Source organism: Ipomoea nil, unplaced genomic scaffold (genome assembly GCF_001879475.1).
Source record: "Ipomoea nil cultivar Tokyo-kokei standard unplaced genomic scaffold, Asagao_1.1 scaffold2926, whole genome shotgun sequence".
Taxonomy (NCBI): Eukaryota; Viridiplantae; Streptophyta; class Magnoliopsida; order Solanales; family Convolvulaceae; genus Ipomoea; species Ipomoea nil.
The window spans coordinates 528,081-550,151 of record NW_017619354.1 but is presented as its reverse complement, the minus strand read 5'-3'; the positions used below and the strand labels follow the sequence as shown (position 1 = coordinate 550,151).

The window sequence follows — 22,071 nt, the reverse complement described above, 5'->3', positions numbered from 1 at the left end:
TAAATAAATAAAAACAGGAAGGTTGGTGGGTGGGGTATGTAGGGTGAATGGATGGTAAGCAAAGTGGGGAAAAAAAAGTAAATTTGGTTATTATTTAATTTTTAAATTTTAAATTTGGTTATATATTTTTGTCAATATTTCAACTTTGTTTATTTTATTCAATTTGAACCATTTGTTTAAAAATTTATTATTTATATATTATTTTTTACTCAATTTGAACAACTAATTTAATGAATTGCCATTTGTACAGTATAAATGAATTTTTAATTATTTGGCTTAGTCCTTTCATTAAAAAGCAAACATCTTCTTTTTTTTTTTTTTTTTTTTTTTTTCTTTTTTTGCAAACGTCTATAAATCATTTTTTTTATCTTAATAAATATGGAGTTCTTTGGTAAACCTTATTTTTTAAAATAAGATTAATTTTAAACTTATTTTTTTAAATATGAATACCTTTTGCCTCATTAGTGTCTTATTATTTGCTCTTCTTATGTTACATTGTCTCACCATTTATTTGACTATATCATCTGCAACATCATGTAATATCAACATTATTGCTAACTCACCATATATCTTCACAAAAATTGAATATTTAAAAAATATATTCATTAACAAGTGAACATTATTTGAGACTTTAATATAAGCAAATTTAATAGTGTCAATCGATGAAATTGATCAGTGCCCTTCAGTTCTCACAATTTTAATTGATCAACTTAATAACACACTAATTACAGTAAATATTTATCCCAAATATAGGGCGTAATTACATTTTTAACCCATCTATATCGAGTTTTTTTGCATTTTTGGTCCCACGACTATGGTGTCACTAACAACTTTAATCCATGACTTTTAAAACTTGTAGAATTGGTCCACGATTATGACTTTCTTTGCAAATTTGGTCCTTCCGATGCATTTTTCGTTCAATTTTTGCCGAAAAAATTTACTCCCCATTTTAACATGGGTAATATTGTCATTTCGATCTCACGAACTAATGACATAAATAAATAAATAAATAAACAGCTAAAAAATTTTGACGTTTAGCGAGGAGGGTGAAACTGAAAGTGGAATTGAAATTGGGTGACTTTTAATTTCAATCACCGTACCACTGGCTGTGTTTAATTAATTAATTAATTTATTTATTTATGTCATTAGTTTGTGAGATGGAAAATATAATATTACCCATGTTAAAATGGGGAGTAAAATTTTCTGACAAAAATTGAACGGAAAATGCACCAGGAGGACCAAATTTGCTGAGAAAGTCATAGTCGTGGACCAATTCTACAAGTTTTAAAAGTCGTGAGTCAAAATTATTAGTGACACTATAGTCGTGAGACCAAAAGTGCAAAAAACTCCATCTATATCTATATCTATATACATAGATATATGTGTGTGCTATTTACTTTTTTGTTCACACTTCACAGTCCAGTAGTCCACTCGTCCAATCGCGAGCTATAAAAAATTAAAAGCAATGCGAAGCAACCGGATTCTTATGCAGTGGACCCACGTGGATTTGTGAAGGGATATTCTTTTGACAAAAGTATCTGTTGGCGGCCTTAGAATCCCTTTTTTTTTTTTTTTTTTTTTTTAAATACCTTTTTGAAAGACACTAAAGATACTACTCTTGGAACATATGACAAAAACTTTTTATAATTTATTCCCAAGGTACAGATTCACGAACATTTAATTATTAAAAAAGAGTTATATTACTAGTAACTAATCATTAACTTTGTGATTAAATGGCATGAAATAATTCTTTTAAATGGGGAATTATGCGTCAGATACTACATTTATAACGGACCCAGTAGTACTAAAAAAAAAAAAAAGTCATTAGTTCTAAAAATTATTTTTTAAAAAATTTCATTCTTTCCGCAATTCTGCCTAATCAATAAAAATCACATGATACTATATGATGCAGTTTTAGATTTAGGGTTTGGACATCTACAAGATTAGTAGCAGGCAGAGATTAAGAATTGAGATGATCCCAACTTCGTTGCATGTGGGGAGGCAAAGGAGCAACCAGCTTTATGGTTTCCACGTCTGCAAGATCGCCATCTGAGACTTGTTGAGCTCGTTGCAAAGCCAGAGATATGTTGGGCAAAACCATCTCTTTGCAGTGGAGGTGAAGATGGGGCTGCTTATCAGAGACACTGCCATTCGCCAAACCCAGCCCAAAAGGATCCTCCTTTTGCACACCGGGAAGTCTTTCAAGGGTATCAGAAGCTGAACGAGGGAGATGGTGCTTCAACTTCCTATGAGCTTGCCACCCATACCTGTAATCCCCGAGTATCGGTGTTCCCAATACCTCAGCGCAGTGAACACGCAGCTTCAAATCAAAACAATACAATACAGTAGAGTATTTAGTTGTGCATTTTAGCAGCATAGATTAGGGTCTCACATAAAGCAACCCATTTTTACCTGGTGCTTTCTGCCTGTAAGGGGGGATAGCTCTAACCACGTATAGCCTGCAGTTTTTTTTATTTTTCATTGTATTATCATGCAGATATATATAGAAGATTATGACCACAGCATTACATAACTGACAAGAATTAAGCGATGCATTAAGGGTTACACATTCGTTTAAGCATTCAGAACTAACCCTTGTCAGAAGCCTCAATGACCCGATACTCTGTCACTGCAAATTGTGCTGATTGTGCTTTGTCATCATCCATGACTGTAATACGGTCAGATTTGCCATTATCCATCATCACCTGAAAGAAAAAGAACCCACATCAGTATTAGGGAAGCACTATACTATCATTATACAACTGACTCTGAGCAGAATATAGGACAAGCAATTTAAAAGCAACCAAAAAGAGACGTTGACTAATCAGCTTATATTTCTCTGGAAAATTAAGTTGCTTAGAAGAGAAATATCTTGACACGAGGAGAGGGTGAAGACTAACCTTTCCCAGTGGCACTGATATTATTCCTCCACCACGTCTAGGACAACCGATTACAAGTGCCCAATACTTCTTTTGCAAGGTTCTTTTTGTACTTTCAGGATCCTTTTAGATGTGAAAACAAAATCAAGCTAGTAGCAAGGTTTGGAACAAATATGCTTTCAAGCATTTCATATGGAAATAGGGAAATGATAAACCTCGTACATCATTAGACGCTTCAAATGTTTTCTCTCGAAAGATGGAATGCAAAACAGTTGCACTCAATTGAGTTCTTCCCATCACCAATATCCCACTACAATCTCTATCAAGTCTGTGCACCTATTAAAAAAAAAAAAAAAAAAAAAGCTTGTTCGAGATTAACGGACCAAAGAACCAAAGAGACAGATGATAGGAAGTGGAAGTCAAATACACAGGCAAGATAACAATACGAGCATGCAAACCTTAACCATAGCATATAGAATCAGTAAATGAGCATACCAAACGAGGGGGCTCTGGATAGCCATATCTCATATATTTTGCAGCCAGTTCATCTAAACTTCTTTTGATGCCTACACCACCCTGTCCAACAGGTCATTTCCTTTTACAATTCTAAGATTTACAATCCAAAGAGAGCAACTGAAGTTTATAAGCACCTGAACAGGCATCCCTGGGGGTTTATTGACAACAAGAATTGTAGGATCCTGAAATATGATAAGAATAAGATATGGTTTTATAGGATCTAAATATCCACAATAGCTCTCATACCTTGTATAATTCAATACTATGGAGAAACTCTCTTTGTTCTTCGCTATAAAGGTGCTCAACTTCTTTTTCAGCAGGGAACTTTTCAACAGTTACAGGAAGTAATATTTGATCCCCAGTATTGATTAACTCTTTAGCATTGACCTTCAAGAAACATGATTTATCACACACAAAATTAACTATCAACAAAAAAATCTCTGTGAGGTAAAACAAGAGATAAACTTCATAACATTTTGCATTTGTATGTAAGCAGAGCAACTCAATCTAAAGAACCAAGAGGTTTCATCTTACCCTCCTGCGTTGCGGTTCTTGGTCAGGAGAGGATACCCTTCGAACCTGCCGCAAAAGAACTGGTGATGGTTGATAAATTCTTCTTTCAGCAAAAGGTTGAGATTTTTCTTAGTCGAATTTAACTTTCTCAAAATGGAAATATTTTACTACATAGAAAACGTACTGAAATCATACACATCAAGCACTGCTTATATAGGTCAAAGCAATCAGCTTAATTACAGCAATGAATGTTAATCTGGCCTTGCTTAAACATAGAATATGGCTTGTGATCCAAAATAAATCCTTTTGAAGTATTAGAAAAACTGAACTTTCCTACTTTTAAAGAAACTCATAGCATCTCAACCTGAATTCATAGCTTCCGAAAACAACTATGTAATAAAATATACTGGTACTAATTAGACCTGTCTTAATCGAAACAATTTCTGTACGAGAGACCTTGGCAACTCAGGGCAGCAATGCAGAACCCATTTCAGCGCCGTCATGGTGGTGACAGTTTTCCCCATAGTATCTGATCGCCTTCCTGCGAGCTCTTTCCCAAGAGCAGAACCATCTATAGAGGGAGTGTATGGAGGTAGAGTGAACCACTTGTCTTTCCTCTTCGCGCTCTCGCCTTCTCTCTCCGCCCCAGCCTGGGCCATGGTAGTGGCACAGTGACATCGCCGGAGGAAGAACCCTGAGCTTAACGAGTTCTCATCGCCGAGAACGGCGATAAACCGCCGGCAGTAAACGGAAGCTTGGCGGAGGACAGAACGCTCCGCCATAGTTAAGAGTTTTGGGCTTTCAGGGCATAATAAAGAGTGTAGGGTTTTAAATTTTAATATGATGGATTTCTTTCCGTAATGACCCGATCCAGTATCCATATAAACGCCAAAACATGCCGTGCAAACGGTTGCAAAACTACGTCGTTTTTATTAAAAATTACACGTTCAATTTTTTTTTTTAAAAATATTTTTGGTTGCCGACTTGCCGTTAAAGGCGTTATGCCGTGCATAATTTAAATTAGAGTTAATTACCAAAATGGTCCCTTGACTATATCAAAATTACCAATTCGGTCCTTAACTATATTTTTTACCTGGTGAAGTCCTCAACTTTGTAAATGTTAACCAATTTAGTCCTTTGTTAGAGTTGTCAAATTGGTAATTTCGCAATAGTCAATGAATTAACTATATATCCAGAATGAATTAACTATATATCCAGAATGAATGAACAATATATTCAGAATTGATAAGGTTAATTATGAATGTGTAATTATTAATTTCTGAATGTACTGTTGTCAAATTATGAATATATAATTATGTAATTCTAGATATATAGTTATGAAGTTATAGATATATCTTACTGTTTGAATACGAAAAGAAACTGCCTAACACCATTAACAGTCATTCGAACGGATTTTTTTTTTATTATAAATGGAACGGCGTCGTTTTGCAACCATGTGCACGATGCATGGTGCACATAGTTGCACAGGATAACAATTGCCATATAAATGTAAGTCCAAATTTTGCAGCAAGTACAAAATCACGGCAAATTTATGGATCAGGATTCTCCTAGTTCAAAATCACATTCAAATTATTATGGATCGGTTAACTGAACCGTTTTAACTGAAGTTTTTAAACCATTAACCGTTAATCGAACCAAAATTTGAACTTTTTAAAGCTGAAATTTAAAATCCTAAAAATAACACATAAAATAATAAATCTAATTAAAATAATACATATCATAATAAATTCATAACAAAATATACAAAAAAACAATACCGTAACAATACTATAAACATATTACATTTAAATATTTAATATAGTATATATATATTAAAAAGTTCGGTTACTGAATTAACCGTTAACTGAACCGAAAAAGTTCGGTTAAAAAACGATTAACCGAACTTTGTCAGTTCGGTCGGTTAACCGAAAATTATTCGAAATTTGCACACCCTTACAAATTATGTATTATGTTTGCAATTAATAGATTATGAGCTTACTTAAAAATATATATATATATAGATTATGAGCTTGTAAATAAATGTAATATAATATATACCTATAATTAATATTTATATCCCTTTAATTTATTTACAAACATATAATTTATTAATTGAAAGCACATAATATATTAAGAGCCACATAATTTTTATACTAGAGTCTATAATGCCAAACAGACCCTGATCCATGGTATAACAATTGACAAAATCATACCTTGTAAAGTTGTAAACTTCCACATGCCATAATAATAATAATAATAATAATAATAATAATAATAATAATAATAATAATAATAATAATAATAATAATAATAATAATAATAATAATAATAATAATAATAATAATAATAAATAAATCTTTAAATTATATTTACAATTTACAAAGTTCAAATATATTTGCAGAATTACAAACAGACATAGTGGAATTACTGCAAAGCTTGAGCTGATAAGTAAATATATTAATATGCATACAAAGCCACTCTGCTCTGCCTGCATAAATAGAATTACTACACGGATATATACATGTGATATGTGAGTGCAACAGTTCATCACTCAATAACTACTTACATTCTGCTGCAATGACTTGAAAAACCCAATCATGCTGTCATAAACATCTTCTTTTGCCCTAACACTCAAAAGGAAATCAATGTGACCATAGTCGTCTAGATAAAGCACATCTGGCTTGGACTGCAACTCCTTCATGGTGCGTTCAACATCTGTAACATCTGCTAAGGCATCGTTCCCTCCATAACCCATCCACAGAGGCAGAGAACTGGGAATCTCGCTAAGATCAAATTCCGGGGGCTTCATTTGACCATAAAGCTTCAAGTTTTTCAACCGCCCATAGTCATACTTGGCGAATGTACCTTTCCGGATCACTGCATAGGCGGACACAAACAGACGAGAATAGCAGAATTACACTGATAATCACGACTCAAAACTATTTGATTTGAGAGGATAAAAGTTTCTGAAGGGTAATGTTATATCAATGCAACAAGATTAGAGGCAGTGCAAGATGAATTACTCTGGAAAAGATGATTCAAGTTCTTTGAGGATGATGGATGCGGTTCATATTCAAGATAGAAATCAATTCTAGAAGAGTTGAAGCAGCAGTTCTCCCCTGCAATTATAGCCCCCCTTTAGCAAATCAAATGGATTCAGAAAAACTGGGATTTTTTGTCATCTTAGCATATGAGGTAATGCCTATTTCCAGTATGGATCCAGGAAATTCAGCAACTCCTTACTTTTCTTTAATGGCTAATTAGGAAACTGCAGGCACTCGATAAATTATGTTTCATGAAATGTTGATCCAAAGTTCGATTGAAATTTACACACACACACACAGAACTTGACACTTGCAGCGACACATTGAGGAGCAACTAAATGTGTTTCCCTTAAATTTTGAAGATCATGTTGTACAAAGAAGAAATGGAACCTGTGATAGCTGATAACATGTCGGCACAGTCAAGATGTCCATTGCACATCATATCCATGACCCGAGTGCAGATGTCACTGGAACAAGATAAAATAAAATAAAACAAAAATTAGAGAAACATCAAATATAAATACACAAATAGTTCAAGAGTTTAATCTCAAGGCAGAGCAAAAAGAATAGTAAAACCTCTTGAAATTAAGTTCATGAATGCCCAATGCAAGAATCACCTGACCAAAGAATAAAGTATTTTTAGTATAATAATACATCAAATCCACATTAGGAATAATAACAAGGACTCATCCAAGTACCTCATCAAGATACATGTTTACCAATCTACGGACAAAAGTTGATGTAATATGATCCAAATATGATATAGGGCAAAGGAATGCTGCGCCTTCAACCATTTCTACTATATCTGGCTGAGTAAAAGCAGCCAGAGAAATTATTGTTCCCTGAAATAGAAGATGGGTGTTAAAGCAGCAGTTTATGAACCAATACAAAATCTGTGGAGGAATTTATACCTGTGAGTGCCCTACAATAAGTACTTTTGAGTTGGTGAGTGAATATATATAGCGTGTCATCTCTGCTAGATCATAAAGAGCCAACTCTTGCCAGCTCCAGTCCCAGAAGTCCTATAACAAAGTGAAACATCAGATACAAATTGTTTGAGCTATCCTGCATATAGCATAAATTTCAAACCAAAATGGTCACTAGAATAAGCAGAAATCCATGTCTAATTAAAGCCTATAGGGACAGGTATGCATGATGTGATGAGCTCCACAGATACGATAATAAATTACCTTATCTTTCTCAGATAAAGATACATGCCCATAGCTCCAGCGTGTTCCCCGTACATTTCCGACCCAAACATCAAAGCCACGATCAGCAAGTATAAAGCCCAATGATTGATTTGCAGAATTCAAAAACCACGCGTCACCCGCCTGTTTGAACACAAATTCCACAAAATCTTTAGGGGGGTAATGAGATCCATAATGTCTACTTACGGCAAAAATGATCCTCTATTTTTATCACGCTGTACTAACTAAAACATGTTCATGCCAAATTGGCAATATAGCATTCTATCTTTACACACTATTACTTCAGCCAAGATAACCAACCATGATAGTTTATCATCACACTTGCACAATGTTGGATAAATGTTAAAGCATAGAATGTTTCCAGCACGCCTATCACACAACAATCCGACAGAGACTTCAGATCAACTGATCTTGAAACGATCAACTAGCAGACTTAGCAAGACCTTGGGCCTTAATTAGCCCAGATGCGTCACAACATTAACTCTTGAGAATGCAAGGGGCAAATTACTAAACTTAGTAGGCCGGAGTAATACACTCACAACTAAACGTGTGCCACATTTCCATCAAAAGTGACAAATTTAAGTCCAGAAAACAAGGATTCAGATTAACTTAGTGTATAAGAACCACTGATAAATCCAACAATCATTATAACATGGACTATGTTCCAGATGAACCATTGAAATAAGGTTATTTTTAGTACAATGAATTCATTTTTGTTCCATTTTTTTTTTGTATATGAATGTTCATTGTTATGGTATTCAACGAAAATAATATTCAATATACTAAAAATAAACATTTCCTTAGTATATTTTGCCTAAATCCAAGACAACACATTGGAGAAGAAGTTACCATAAAAAGACCATGAATGAGAAGAACCGGTGGACCCATTCTCCCATTGACAATTCCTGAACTGGACCCGACCCGTTGTAGCCCAAGAACGAAGCCATCCTCTGTTTCAGTCTGCAACGAAACATTACACACAAAATTTCAGCTAATTTACAAACCAAAATTATACAATGGGAGAATCTTCAACACGGAGCAATTTATGACAAAAATAAATTCGAATACTAGCATAAATGGTAAAAGGAAACCAAAAGTGCAAAACATCGAGTGGAACTTCCTCAGTAATTCACCACTCCAAGAAAAATTGACACACTTTACAGAATGATGGTTCCAGCATGATAAGAGACTTACGGAGTGTTCAGAGCAAGGGAAACCGGAAGGTTCAATGAGGTCAGCGCAGAGTCCAGTGGCCTCAGACTTGAGGCGGGTATTTGAAAAGCCGGTGAAGTTTCCGGTGGAATTGGCGGCAGAAAAGAAGAGAAAGATAGCGAGCAGGAGAACCGCCAGTGGATGCCGCATTTTCTACCGCCGGTGGCTGCCAACTGCTCAACAACGGTCTGAGAGATGGCCGATGGTCATAGGGGGGGAGTGAAGCGATCGCCCAGTTATCCATTTGTTTGGGACTCGGATTACTTTGACTTCAGATAAAGTATCCCACGCGCTTAAATGGCGAGTTCATCATACTCTACTGCCTACACTCACAGAGTCACAAGGGTAAATTAGGTCGTGGAATCATGTCCATCTTGCATTGTGGACACGATTTCAAAATTGTTCATAATTATGAGAAATAAGGGTTAAATAGGTCATCGAATTGTACATTAAAGTGTAATTAGACCATCGAACTCAAAAAAAAAAATGTAATTAAATCTCTGAACAACACAAAATAATGTTATTAGGTCTAAAATGACTTATTGATATGGAATTGTGCTGATGTGACGATTACCAATTTTAAAAATAATTTTAAATAAAATAATTAATTAAAAATTATTTAAAAAGGGGAAAATGACACTTTTTCCCCCTGAGTTATATGCCTATAACATTTTTTCCCCCTAAATTATTGAATTGGTTGTTTTTCCCCCTGAAATGTTAAATGGACATATTTACCCTTAAACTAAATATTTAATTTTTTTTTTCTCCAACAAATTATGACCATAATTTGGTTCAAACCAAACAAATACTATAGCAACCAAACCGAAATATTCCAATTACAATTTAGAATAGAAATTCGATATTTAGAGTTTAGTAAAATCGTGAACCGGAACGGACGGTTCATGTTCCGAACTGAAAAAATAAAATACATTTATTGTTGAATTTAGACTATTTTAAAATAAAAAATAAAATTTTAAAATAAAGACGGTTCAAAATCGCGAATCGGATCCGGAATCGCCGGTTCACGGTTCAAGATTCAATTTTTTTGATACATAATTTTAATAAATTGAAATTTAAATATTGGGTTCTAGATCTGAATTATAACCAGGAAACTATTAATTCGATTGATTTAGTATCCGGTTCAATTCAAACTGAACTGTGGTCATCCCTACGTATACGCAATAATTTGTTGGAGTAGTAAAATAAATAAAATGTTTACTTTAAGGGTATAAATGTCAATTTAATATATCAGGGGGGGGGGGGGGGGGGGGGGGGGGGGGGGGGGGGGAACACCACTTTTAGAATAATTGAGGGGGCTAATGTGCTTACCTAAATAATTAAGGGGGAAAAAGTGCTATAAGTATATAACTCAAGGGTAAAAAGTGTCATTTTCCCTTAAAAAAAAAAAAGAACTACAACTACCGGAGACGAATCGTTTCTGGCAGTTCCGTCTCCATGGCCAGGAGACGAAGTTTCATCTCCCTATTTGACCCTTATTCCTAATTATGAATATGTAGTTCAAAAATTATGAATATATAATTCTATAATTATGAACATAGAGTTGTGAACATAATTATAAATATATAGTTCTGTAATTATGAATATAGAGATTCAATAATTGTAAATATAAAAGTTAAAAAATTATGAATATATAACTTCATAGTTATGAACATATAGTTCAGTAATTATGAACATAGAGTTCTGTAATTGTGAATATAGAGTTCAATAATTATTGAATATGAAGTTCAAATTAAAATTATGAATATATAGCTTTATAATTATGAACATATAGTTCAGTAATTATTAACATAGAATCGTGTCCACCTTGTTCCACCTCACAAGGGGAAAATAATTGTAATTCTGTGAGAAAATAATAAAGTGACATTGTTTGGTAGGGAGGAATATAATGATTGGGAATTGAAATGGAAGAAATGAATAAACACTTAAAATGTTATTGTATAATAATAATCTACTATACTAATAAGAGCCCAAGAGAGTTAGACCTATAATGGGTAGAAAAAATGGCGGTCACAGATTTTAATCAAATGAATTGTTCAGATTGATTAAAAGATTGATCAGATTTAAATTTTACACTAAAATTTCCTAAAATACCCACACACCTTACTAATTCCGTTAAAATTTTAAGAATTGTCGTTAGTTCACCGTTAACTTACTCATTGATTTCAATAAAAAAAAGTCTTAGGTTCGAACCTCATCCCAATCAAAGTTGGCATAATTAATACTCTATTTTACTCTTATTAAATTACTAGTTTTTTACGCGCATTGCGCGATTGGGATAATGCCCAATGTTTTTTTTTTTTTTTAAATAAGTACTTTAAAGTATATTAAGGCAAGATTATATTGAAATTGTTCATGCATAGATAATTGGAGGTTGAATTTGCGTATTTAAATAGGTAATTCTTCTCCCAAAGGTTGAGTCCCCAACCCCAAGTTAAATGGATTAACGGTGAATTAACGGAAAAGTTAAATGGATAATCATATAATTAAGGATAAATTGGAAAATCTTAAAAGAAAAAAATTAAAACCTGAACAATATGAACCATTCATTTGATTTAATAATTTGGCGGTCATTTTTTCTACCCAATGTTAATAATTAAATAAATTCGCTGGTCAAATCCGCTAACGTTAACCGCTAACTGCTGATTGTCAAACAAGGACATTGCGAGGTAGTTCTCACTTCAATTTGTCGTGTGATTTGAATACTCTCTTTGTCACAAAATCTCTCAAGTAGTTAATATGGTTGGCTTTATTAATTATATTTTTTAAATTTTTTCATGGTATTAATAAAATACTTGGTAAATAAATATATAGCATTATTTTATGTTATAACTTTGATATTTAATTAGAAAAATAGTGCACAAAAAAGATAATAGATAATGTAGTGAATATAATCAATTGATGAATTTGAATGTAAAAATTTTTACATTTGAAAAAAATAAAGACAATATAACTAATGAAAATATTTCTTTTAATTAATTTAGCGATAATTAATAATTTGTTTTTCACTGAATAAAGACATTGTAAGGACAATGTAGCAAATATAATCAATTAATAAATTTGAATATAAAGAATTTTTATATTGAAGAAAAATAAAGACAATATAACTAATAAAATTATTTATCTTATTTAATTTATTGATAATGAATAATTTTTTTTTTTTTGAATAAAGACATTGTGAATACATAATTCTAAATTAAATAAATGCATATGTATTATTTTTTGTTGTAATTACTAAATTATTATTTATATAATTTAATAAGAGTAAAATAGAGTACTAATTATGCCAACTTTGATTGGGATGCGGTTCGAACCTAAGACCTTTTTTTTAATGAGTAAGTTAACGGTGAACTAACGACAATTCTTAAAATTTTAACGGAATTAGTAACGGTGTGTGGGTATTTTAGGAAATTTTAGTGTAAAATTTAAATCTGATCAATCTTTTAATCAATCTGAGCCATTCATTTGATTAAAATATTTGACCGCCATTTTTTCTATCCATTATAGGCCTAACTCTCTTGGGCTCTTATTAGTATAGTAGATAGTAGATATAAATAATAATTTAGTAGTTACAACAAAAAATAATACATATGCATTTCTTTAATGTCAGAAATGCCTTTATTAAAAAAATTATTTATTATCAATAAATTAAATAAGAGAAATAATTTTATTAGTTATATTATCTTTATTTTTCTTCAATATAAAAATTCTTTATATTCAAATTTATTAATTAATTATATTCGCTACATTGTCCTTACAATGTCTTTATTCAATGAAAAAAAAATTATTAATTATCAATAAATTAATTAAAAGAAATATTTTCATTAGTTATATTGTCTTTATTTTTCTCAATTAAAAATTTTTACATTCAAATTCATCAATTGATTATATTCACTACATTATCTATTATCTTTTTGTGCACTATTTTTCTAATTAAATATCAAAGTTATAATACAAAATAATGCTATATATTTATTTACCAAGTATTATATTAATACCATGAAAAAATTAAAAAAAATATAATTAATAAAGCCAACCATATTAACTACTTTGAGAGATTTTGTGACAAAGAGAGTATTCAAATCACACAACAAATTAAAGTGAGAACTACCTCGCAATGTCCTTGTTTGACAATCAGCAGTTAGCGGTTAGCGTTAGCGGATTATACTAGCGGATTTGACCAGCGAATTTATTTAATTAGTAACATTGGGTAGAAAAAATGACCGCCAAATTATTAAATCAAATGAATGGTTCATATTGTTCAGGTTTTAATTTTTTTCTTTTAAGATTTTCTAATTTATCCTTAATTATATGATTATCCATTTAACTTTTCTGTTAATTCACCGTTAGTCTAATTCTAATATTAAAGTCTAATATAGAATTATAACTACACCATTAATCTAATTCTAATATTAAAGTCTTAATAGAACTTAACCACAAATCCTAATGTCGGAATCTCCTCAAACAATATTAGTATATATTTAATATTTTATGCCCTAATTTTTATTTGTTCTCCCTTATGTCCCGTATTTGGTTTCAACCATACCTATACAATTATTTTATTGACAATTATAATCAATCTTGACTATATTATCTTGCATTTGTAAACTTGGAATTACCTATTTAACCCGCACGGGCTTAGCTCAATGGTTTAGTGGGTAGTATTTGGGAGAAGAGACCAAGGTTTGAACCCCGGCGGCGGCAGTGCGGAAATTATGTCCAAAGTGGGCGAATTCCTTGTGCGTATCAGCATTTGGCCCTGTCTGCTGAACCATTGAGTCACTGTGATTTACAACTTCCCACAATGCTCTGTCGGGTCAGAGTGTGGGGGGCCCTTGGGGTTGGGGACTCAACCTTTGGGAGAAGAATTACCTATTTAAATACGCAAATTCAACCTTCAATTATCTATGCATGAACAATTTTAATATAATCCTACCTTAATATTCTTTAAAGTACTTATTTAAAAAGAAAAAGCATTGGGCATTATCCCAATCGCGCAATGCGCGTAAAAAACTAGTAAGAATGATAAATGATCATTTATCATGGAATTACAATTGCACACTTTGTGAAATTGCAATTCCGTGGAATCGCAATTCCCTCCAACCAAACTATGGAATTGCAATTCCATGTTGTTTGATAAGAATAATGGAATTACAATTTCATCCTACCAAATAGTGGGAGCTCCAGGGGGCTTTGCCCCCCCTCCCCCCCCCCCCCCTCCCCCCAAAATTTTCTTCTTTTTTATTAGTATAGTGCAGCAGCCTGGGGCTTGGCCTCCCAAAAGAAAATAAAAAAATTATTAGTATAGCACAACTCAATATCCATAATTTCTATATTGTAGATTCATAATTTATATTCTATAGATCCATAATTTCTATACTGTAGATTCATAAAATTTATACTTTAAATTCATAATTTCTAAACCGTAGATTCATAATTTAAATACAGTAGATTCATAATTTCTATACTGCAAATTCATAATATCTATACTATAGATTCATAATTTCCGTACTATAAATTCATAATTTCTAAACCGTATAGTTATCAAATTATGAACATATAGTTCTAAAGTATAAATTTTATGAATCTATCGTATAGAAATTATGGATCTACAGTATATAAATTATGAATATAAAGTATAGAAATTATGGATATGGAACCGTGCCCACCTTGCAAGTTGGGCACGTGCTCACAACATAATTTAGAGTATGCTTTATATTCAAACCATCCAAACCAGACAAGCAGACAACAGATACACATGTAATTTCTCTTCAATTTTCAAATTGAAATCTATAGGTAATTTTTCATTTTTTTATTCTTTAAATCTTTGAATTTTTTTAAATGAATTATTCTTTATTGGAGATTGATTCATTGATCCTCACCACAACAAAAAGTATAGATATTGTAATTAAATGGTAGCTAAATTCTCTCTTTCGTTTCCTTAGTTGATGATGGCAACCGCGGTGAACTCAAGCTACGAATAGTACAGTTGGATCATCTCTTTTGTGATTGGCCCCCCGCACCAATAAATCCTGACTCCGCCCCTGCTACCAAACACCTCATTAGACACTCATACACATGAAATTCAAAAATTACATTATAGTGTTTGGTTGGATTAAGAAATATAATACAAATGTAATAAATATTTACTAAACATGTTATTAATATATACTGCGGTTGTTAAGACTCCATTATGTGTCTTTGGCTCCTTGCCCATAAATTATCACTTGAGGACCAACTAATCTGTTCATGTGGACAAAACAAATCACTTTTCAATGGCGCTTTCGGTGATTAATGAGTCTTACCCTACTATCACAATCTTCAATTGCTAATAACAATTTCGATCCCAAACGGAATGTTACATGTTCAAATCTCATCTCAATTAATAATATTGACATAATCACGTTGAGCAGATACTATATATATGTTGGATTATCGTTATAAAAAAAAATCGATAATGATTTCAATTTTGATTTATTTCCAAACAAATGTACTATTGTACTAAAATTCAGTCTAATTATTAAGCATTTAATTGTAATTCTCTTATGTCTTTTTTTTTTCTTTGGCTTATAAAATTGGAAATGTGGTGAGTTGTAACTTGTAATGCCCTAAAGCTTCATTTGTCCCTGAAAATGCAACACCTTTCAATCTTACATGGCACATCATATGGAAATTATCTTTTTTATAGTGCAAATAGTAATACTAATTGCAACATTTCAAATTTTGCAATTATATTCTATCAAGTACTATCATGGTACTTTTTTTTAAAGCTTTTCGTCATGTGTAATGTGTTGTGTAATTTTGCTTTTTTTTTTTTTTTTTTTAAATAATAGATTTAAATATCACTATTATTATTATTATTATTATTATTATTATTATTATTATTATTATTATTATATTTTGAGAGTTATTTGATATTATAAGAATGTACAAAACATAATTATAAATTACAAATATGTTGATATGACAATAAAGTTGGCTTTAAAAAATGGAAGAGAATTATATGGATAAAAGATATTTAGGTTAAGGTGCGAGTTGGATTGATGTGTGAGGAGAGTTGGATAAGAAAATAGTTTGCTTCAGCAATAATTCAGTCCAGCCACATTCCTAGTCGCTTGAACAGTTGAACGCATTGATGGCGTATCAAATGAAATCTCTTAACCTTGGTTGAAAAGGATGCTTAGCTTAGACCTTCTTTTAGGTTTGGAGTCTTATTCAGATTATTCTTTTGGCAAATGTTTTAGCTTTATTATATTTGTTTTTTTTTTTTTTTGGACAAAAGTTTTATTATTTGTTAAGTTATATAATTAAATATATTTATTTATTTATTTATTAGTCAGTTAATTAGTATATTTAATTATTATAGTGCGATAATATATTAAAAAATAAATGTATGTATAGAGAATACCTTTCAAAGAAAAAATAGTCGTCGTCATAAAAAGAGAGACAAAGAAATAATAAGAGTTCGATCCTACGTCATGACTCATAATCTACCACTCAAAAATTAATTGAGATGTCCGTGCAAAGATTGTAACAATTTTTTAAAAATAAATATTGTACACTGTTGTCTGTTTTTTTTTTTTTTAAAATAAAAAATTAATGTATGGTTACTGAATGGTTTCTCATCCGGATTATACCAGACCCGAAACTCAATATTGGATCGGAGCTATGGTTGTTGAAAATTTTTGGGAAAAGGGTCAAATAGACCCTTAAACTATAGGCAAAAGAGCAATTAGGCCCTTCAACTTTGAAAATGTGCAATTAGGCCCTTCAACTTGTTATTTTGAGTCAAATAAATCCAATAGCAGGTTTTTCACCCGGAATAACCGGTCAAAAAATTCCGGCGATATTTCCGACCATATTTCCGGCGACAAAAAAAAAAAAAAAAAAAAAACAAACAAACAACTTGCCGGAGAAGACAACTGTCGGTTGTCTTCTCCGGTGGAGAAGGCGACCAGATCTGGCCGCCCTCTCCAGTGGAGAGGACGACCAGTCCGGTCTTCTTCTCCAGTGGAGAGGGCGGCCAGATCTGGTCGTCCTCTCCACTCCTTTCCACCGGAGAGGATTGTGGAGAGGACGACCAGATCTGGCCGCCCTCTCCAGTGGAGAAGGCGACCTGATATGGTCGCCTTCTCCACCGGAGAAGACAACCGAACGGTTGTCTTCTCCGGCGAGTTGTGTTTTTTTTTTTTTTTTTTTGTCGCCGGAAACAAGGTCGGAAATTTCGCTGGAATTTTTGACCAGTTATTCCAGGTGAAAAACCTGCTATTGGGTTTATTTGACTCAAAATAACAAGTTGAAGGGTCTAATTGCACCTTGTCAAAGTTGAAGGGCCTAATTGTTCTTTTGCCTATAGTTTAAGGGTCTATTTGACCCTTTTCCCAAAATTTTTTATAGGAACCATGGCCTTTTTTTTTTCCTTTAAAATAAATTCAGCTAACTTTAATTTGGTAAGAAATATTGATTAACTACTGACCAATGTTGGCCATAATTTCCACGACAGAGGTGGTGGCTTACCGGTCTAGGATTTTCTGTCAAGTTTTTGTGTTAGTTGGTATTTCCGTCCAAAGTAATTATATTGTTTTGGTCAGAATTTTCATGAAATATTTTTATGGATCACGATTTTAGTTGGGAACACTTTTAGTGACTGAAAATCACCTTTTATACAAATATGCGTTAATTAGTAATCGCGAAATGTGTTCAATCATTAAAAGAAAAATAATCGTGCAATGGATCCAATACAATTTATTGTTTTATTTTTTTTTTTTAGAGAAAGACTAACTTCATTAACAAATTTCACAAGAAATTACATCAGAGATAAAATCATGGTTACAGTAGGTGCTAGGCGCTAGTCGGGCGCCCGGACAGCGCCTAACGCCTAGGCGGGCGCCAAAAAAATAGTGGTAGACTTGCAGTTTGACAATTTTAATGAGGTTGTTTTCAACATTTAATCAAATAACACATCCAAATAAATGAATTAAAGATAATTCATAAGTCATAGCATCAAAACAATGGTTTAAAAAATAACATTAAAACAATATTAAAAATTGAAAATGCTCAAATACTTCAATCATCTAAAGATTCAACGTATCAAACTAGTCTACGAGTGTATATATGTCATATTATATATATGTATGCGCGCGCGCGCACACACACACATATATATAATAAAAAAAATAGGCCGAGTCGATCGGGTTAACTCCACCGAAATGGACGAGTTAACTCGACTAACTTAGATGCTAGGCGGCCAAATCGGCCCAGTTAGGCGCTAGGCGGACGCCTAGGCGGCCGGTAACCTAGGCGAGCACCTAGGGGAAAAATCGCCACGGTCTAGAGGCGCCTAGCGCTTAGGCTGATTTTTACAACCTTGGATAAAATTAATTAGAACTTAGAAGGGTGTAAAATCCACTGTCTAAAATCAGCTCTGTAGCTAATAAATGGGTTGATCCAATACAATTTATAAATGGGTAGCTTCAACTATTTGAAATCCCCATGTGGATCCTGAATCTTTCAGAATTGAGACCCAACGAATTGACCGGCCAATGGGTAATTGGCTCCAATATAATGCATGTGAAGCATATTGTTTGGCCCATGGTCTAAATTGGTTCACATTATAAAATGACAATCATTATTTTATCGATCATAATCTCATTATTTTGTTTTCCATAAAAATAAGTAAGACAATTGGCAAATTATGCTATGCCCACGCGCGCACGTCTCTAAAACGGCACTAAAAAAATAAATTTGTTAAGGCCGTTAACGGCAATAACAGCATACTCGTTATGAAATTATGAATATACAGTTATGACATTATGAATGTACAGTTATAGAATTATGAATGTACAGTTATGGAATTATGAACTAACAATTATGAACATAGAGCTTCGAAAATTATGAATGTTCGGTATGGAATTATGAATATACAGTATGGAATTATGAATGTACAGTTATGGAATTATGAATGTACAGTTATGAAATTATGAACACAGAACTCTGACATTATGAACTTACAATTATGAACATAGAGCTTCGAAAATTATGAATTTACAGTTATTGAATTATGAATGTACAGTTACGGAATTATGAATGTACAGTTATGGAATTATGAATGTACAATTATGAAATTATGAACACAGAGCTGTAAATATATGCTCCTAAAACGAAGCGGTCTGAATTTTTTTTTTTTTTTAAAAGTGAGATAACGGTGCCACTGACGGCACCGTTACCGTGCCCATAATGCACGCTGGGCACGAGTCCACAGCATAACGACTCAAGACAATTATGTCCTCACCAATAAAGTGACCAATGATCGTTTCGGTGAGAAGGTGACTGAGTGGTTGCCTTCTCCTTCGTTAATTCACCAGCAATCTTTCTACGGTCGTCGGTCACTTTATTGCTGTAAATGTCAGTGAAGTGGGTCGGGAAGTTGACCGGAACCCTAGTGACCTGTGATAACAGGTCACTAATAGGTTTTTGGACTTCATTGCACCAAAATATAATGTTGATTGGTTTAATTTCTACTTTAAAAAGTTTATTAGGGACTTAATTGACTTCTTAGGTAAAGTTTGAGGGCTTGTTTGACCCTTTTTCCTTATTATTATTATTGTTGTTATTGTGTAGGGGTATAATTGTCATTATACTCATTATTCCTTACCATTCCAAACTCAACTAAACAATACAATCAATATTCTCAATAATTTACTTTTTCACCCACCAAACAATGTAACTAATCTTCATGATATTTCTTTTCTATGGAATTTCAATTTCATTTCCCCTCAAATATTTTTCACGAACCAAACGGTTAAGTATTCAAGTATAATTAAGTTAGAGTTTCAAGTTTAAACTCATTATGTTGAAGCCAATTTTGTTCAAAGACATAGTTTTTGATCTTCAAGTACAGAGTAATATATAAGCAGATAATAGAGCTTTCATGAAATATTTCTAATTATCAAGCAAAAATCAAAATATTTTTACTGAGATTATATTATTATTGTACTCAAAATATACTTTACTCTTTATTTTTAAAAGTCGGATCATAATATACTTCAATTTACTTTGTTAGGCAGGTGGGGGTTCAACATATTATTGCCACAAATAAAACATAGAAAGTTAATTTGGGTTTGTGGTGGGTTTATTGTGCACATATATAAATGTTTGTTTAGTGTTTGAATTTCAAAATTAAATTAACTCAATTTATTTAGTCATGATCCTATAGAGTCGGATTCATGCAATGAGATTCAGAATATAGTCAACTAATTAAGCTGGAAAACTTGAGTTATGAAGAAAATGTTGGCTCAGATTTAAAACCAACCTGATAATAAATTAAACTATATATATATATATATAATGTAAAGAATCAAACAATATAATATTATTACATTGACTATATATATCTTTTATGACATACAATATGACAGTACGTACGTACTTGTCTGTCAGCTTACATTGAATCCACTGTGAATATAATACTCAGAAACAAAAAAGATCGAATAGAAAAGGAGAGATAGATCATATATTCATATCAGAGGACTGATCTATATATGGATGAGATCGATTATATGATAAAGAAATGGGGAGGTTAGTGGCCGCGGCCGCTGTGACTTGGTCCCGAGTAAGCCCTTTGTATGATGGCAGCGAAGCTCTCCGTCGCCATGGAAAGCACATTATGATGATGAGATGATGATTTATTAATGTGTTTCAGAGGTCTGGAGGCCTCAACATGCACGCCGGAGTTGAAGATCACCAACACCACACTACACAATATGACCCAAAAAAATGCACTACTAAAACCCATTTTTCTTAGCTTTCTAAAATATATCTGATCTATATATATGAGGCAGGTGGGTGGGTTTTCTTGGGTTTCTGGTGAGCTGATCAAAACGTACTCAAAAACCGGCGAAGAGAGGCTGAGCTGAGGCGGCCGGTGGCCTGGGGTTTGATCGAAATGATGAAATGTATATAATGGTGGCCTGGTGGTGTACGTATATATATAGATCCAAATGATGCAGTAGCCTGGTTGGTAGAACATACGTACAGGACATGCATGTTTTGTTTTTGACTTTTTATTATATATATATATATATATATATATGGAGGAGTACAGTATGCAGAAGCTGAGATACGGCACTGAAATCTGAATGAATGAATGCGTTTTTGTGGTTTGAAAACCTTAAATTGTATTTTATTGAAACATTGTATGCATGTTGTTTGAATGTTTCATTTGTCCATGTTTGAAAAACATGCATGCATCTTTAATTTGGGTCTCTCAGTCAAATCCTCTAACATGCATATTGCAACATATATACATTAATTATACGCGCGTATTCCGTTTTTTTTTTTTAAATAAAAAATTATAATCTCTGTAGCGGGAGAAGTGTCAAATAGGTCCATCTACTACGGCCAAGTGCTCAATTTCCACCACGAACTAAACTAAAGGCTAATTAACCTCGCTTACCTGTTAAATTTGTTCAATTGACTTTTTTTATAGGTTGCTAACAGGTTACCAATCCAATTATTAAAAAACTAATTTAAAAATAATTTAAAAATTAAAAAAAAAAATGTAATTTCATAGCCAATGCAAGTCGGCTGCCATGGCTCCTGATCTCTCTTTTTTTGTTCGTAATCGTTGCTGACTACAGAGGGGAAAACAATTAATTGTGGCTAAAAAGTCATTAGGCTTAA

At 32.6% G+C, this 22,071-nt stretch overlaps 2 protein-coding genes across 3 annotated transcripts; both read right to left on the bottom strand.

The window, feature by feature from the left end:
* Positions 1-1,596: 1,596 nt before the first annotated feature.
* On the bottom strand, positions 1,597-4,753 carry LOC109162149 (RNA pseudouridine synthase 4, mitochondrial). 2 transcript variants are annotated; one of them, XM_019310864.1, is made up of 11 exons: positions 4,331-4,753; positions 3,930-3,974; positions 3,642-3,782; positions 3,530-3,577; positions 3,375-3,455; positions 3,102-3,215; positions 2,901-3,002; positions 2,594-2,705; positions 2,413-2,459; positions 1,964-2,320; positions 1,597-1,651 (listed from the first exon to the last, which is right to left on the bottom strand). In XM_019310864.1, the coding sequence occupies exons 1-11, from the start codon at positions 4,688-4,690 to the stop codon at positions 1,649-1,651; spliced, it is 1,410 nt and encodes a 469-aa protein (XP_019166409.1). In that variant the 5' UTR covers positions 4,691-4,753; the 3' UTR covers positions 1,597-1,648. The 2 variants fall into 2 exon arrangements, with proteins under 2 accessions (XP_019166409.1, XP_019166408.1); XM_019310863.1 differs by lacking the exon at positions 1,597-1,651 and having other exon boundaries at positions 1,825-2,320.
* Positions 4,754-6,240: 1,487 nt separating this feature from the next.
* LOC109162150 (triacylglycerol lipase 1) lies at positions 6,241-9,628 on the bottom strand. Its single transcript, XM_019310866.1, has 9 exons — positions 9,355-9,628; positions 9,010-9,120; positions 8,143-8,283; positions 7,864-7,974; positions 7,651-7,794; positions 7,529-7,569; positions 7,343-7,419; positions 6,932-7,027; positions 6,241-6,785 (listed from the first exon to the last, which is right to left on the bottom strand). The coding sequence occupies exons 1-9, from the start codon at positions 9,520-9,522 to the stop codon at positions 6,460-6,462; spliced, it is 1,215 nt and encodes a 404-aa protein (XP_019166411.1). The 5' UTR covers positions 9,523-9,628; the 3' UTR covers positions 6,241-6,459.
* Positions 9,629-22,071: the final 12,443 nt, after the last annotated feature.

Coding starts and splice junctions, on each gene's coding strand:
- LOC109162149 (XM_019310864.1), bottom strand. CDS start 4,690: ATGGCGGAGCGTTCTGTCCTCCGCCAAGCTTCCGTTTACTGCCGGCGG. Junction 3,783..3,929: donor AAGAACCGCAACGCAGGAGG/GTAAGATGAAAC, acceptor TGTTTCTTGAAG/GTCAATGCTAAAGAGTTAAT. Junction 3,003..3,101: donor CATTTGAAGCGTCTAATGAT/GTACGAGGTTTA, acceptor CACATCTAAAAG/GATCCTGAAAGTACAAAAAG.
- LOC109162150 (XM_019310866.1), bottom strand. CDS start 9,522: ATGCGGCATCCACTGGCGGTTCTCCTGCTCGCTATCTTTCTCTTCTTT. Junction 7,795..7,863: donor TTATTGTAGGGCACTCACAG/GTATAAATTCCT, acceptor CTTCTATTTCAG/GGAACAATAATTTCTCTGGC. Junction 7,420..7,528: donor CATGAACTTAATTTCAAGAG/GTTTTACTATTC, acceptor ATCTTGTTCCAG/TGACATCTGCACTCGGGTCA.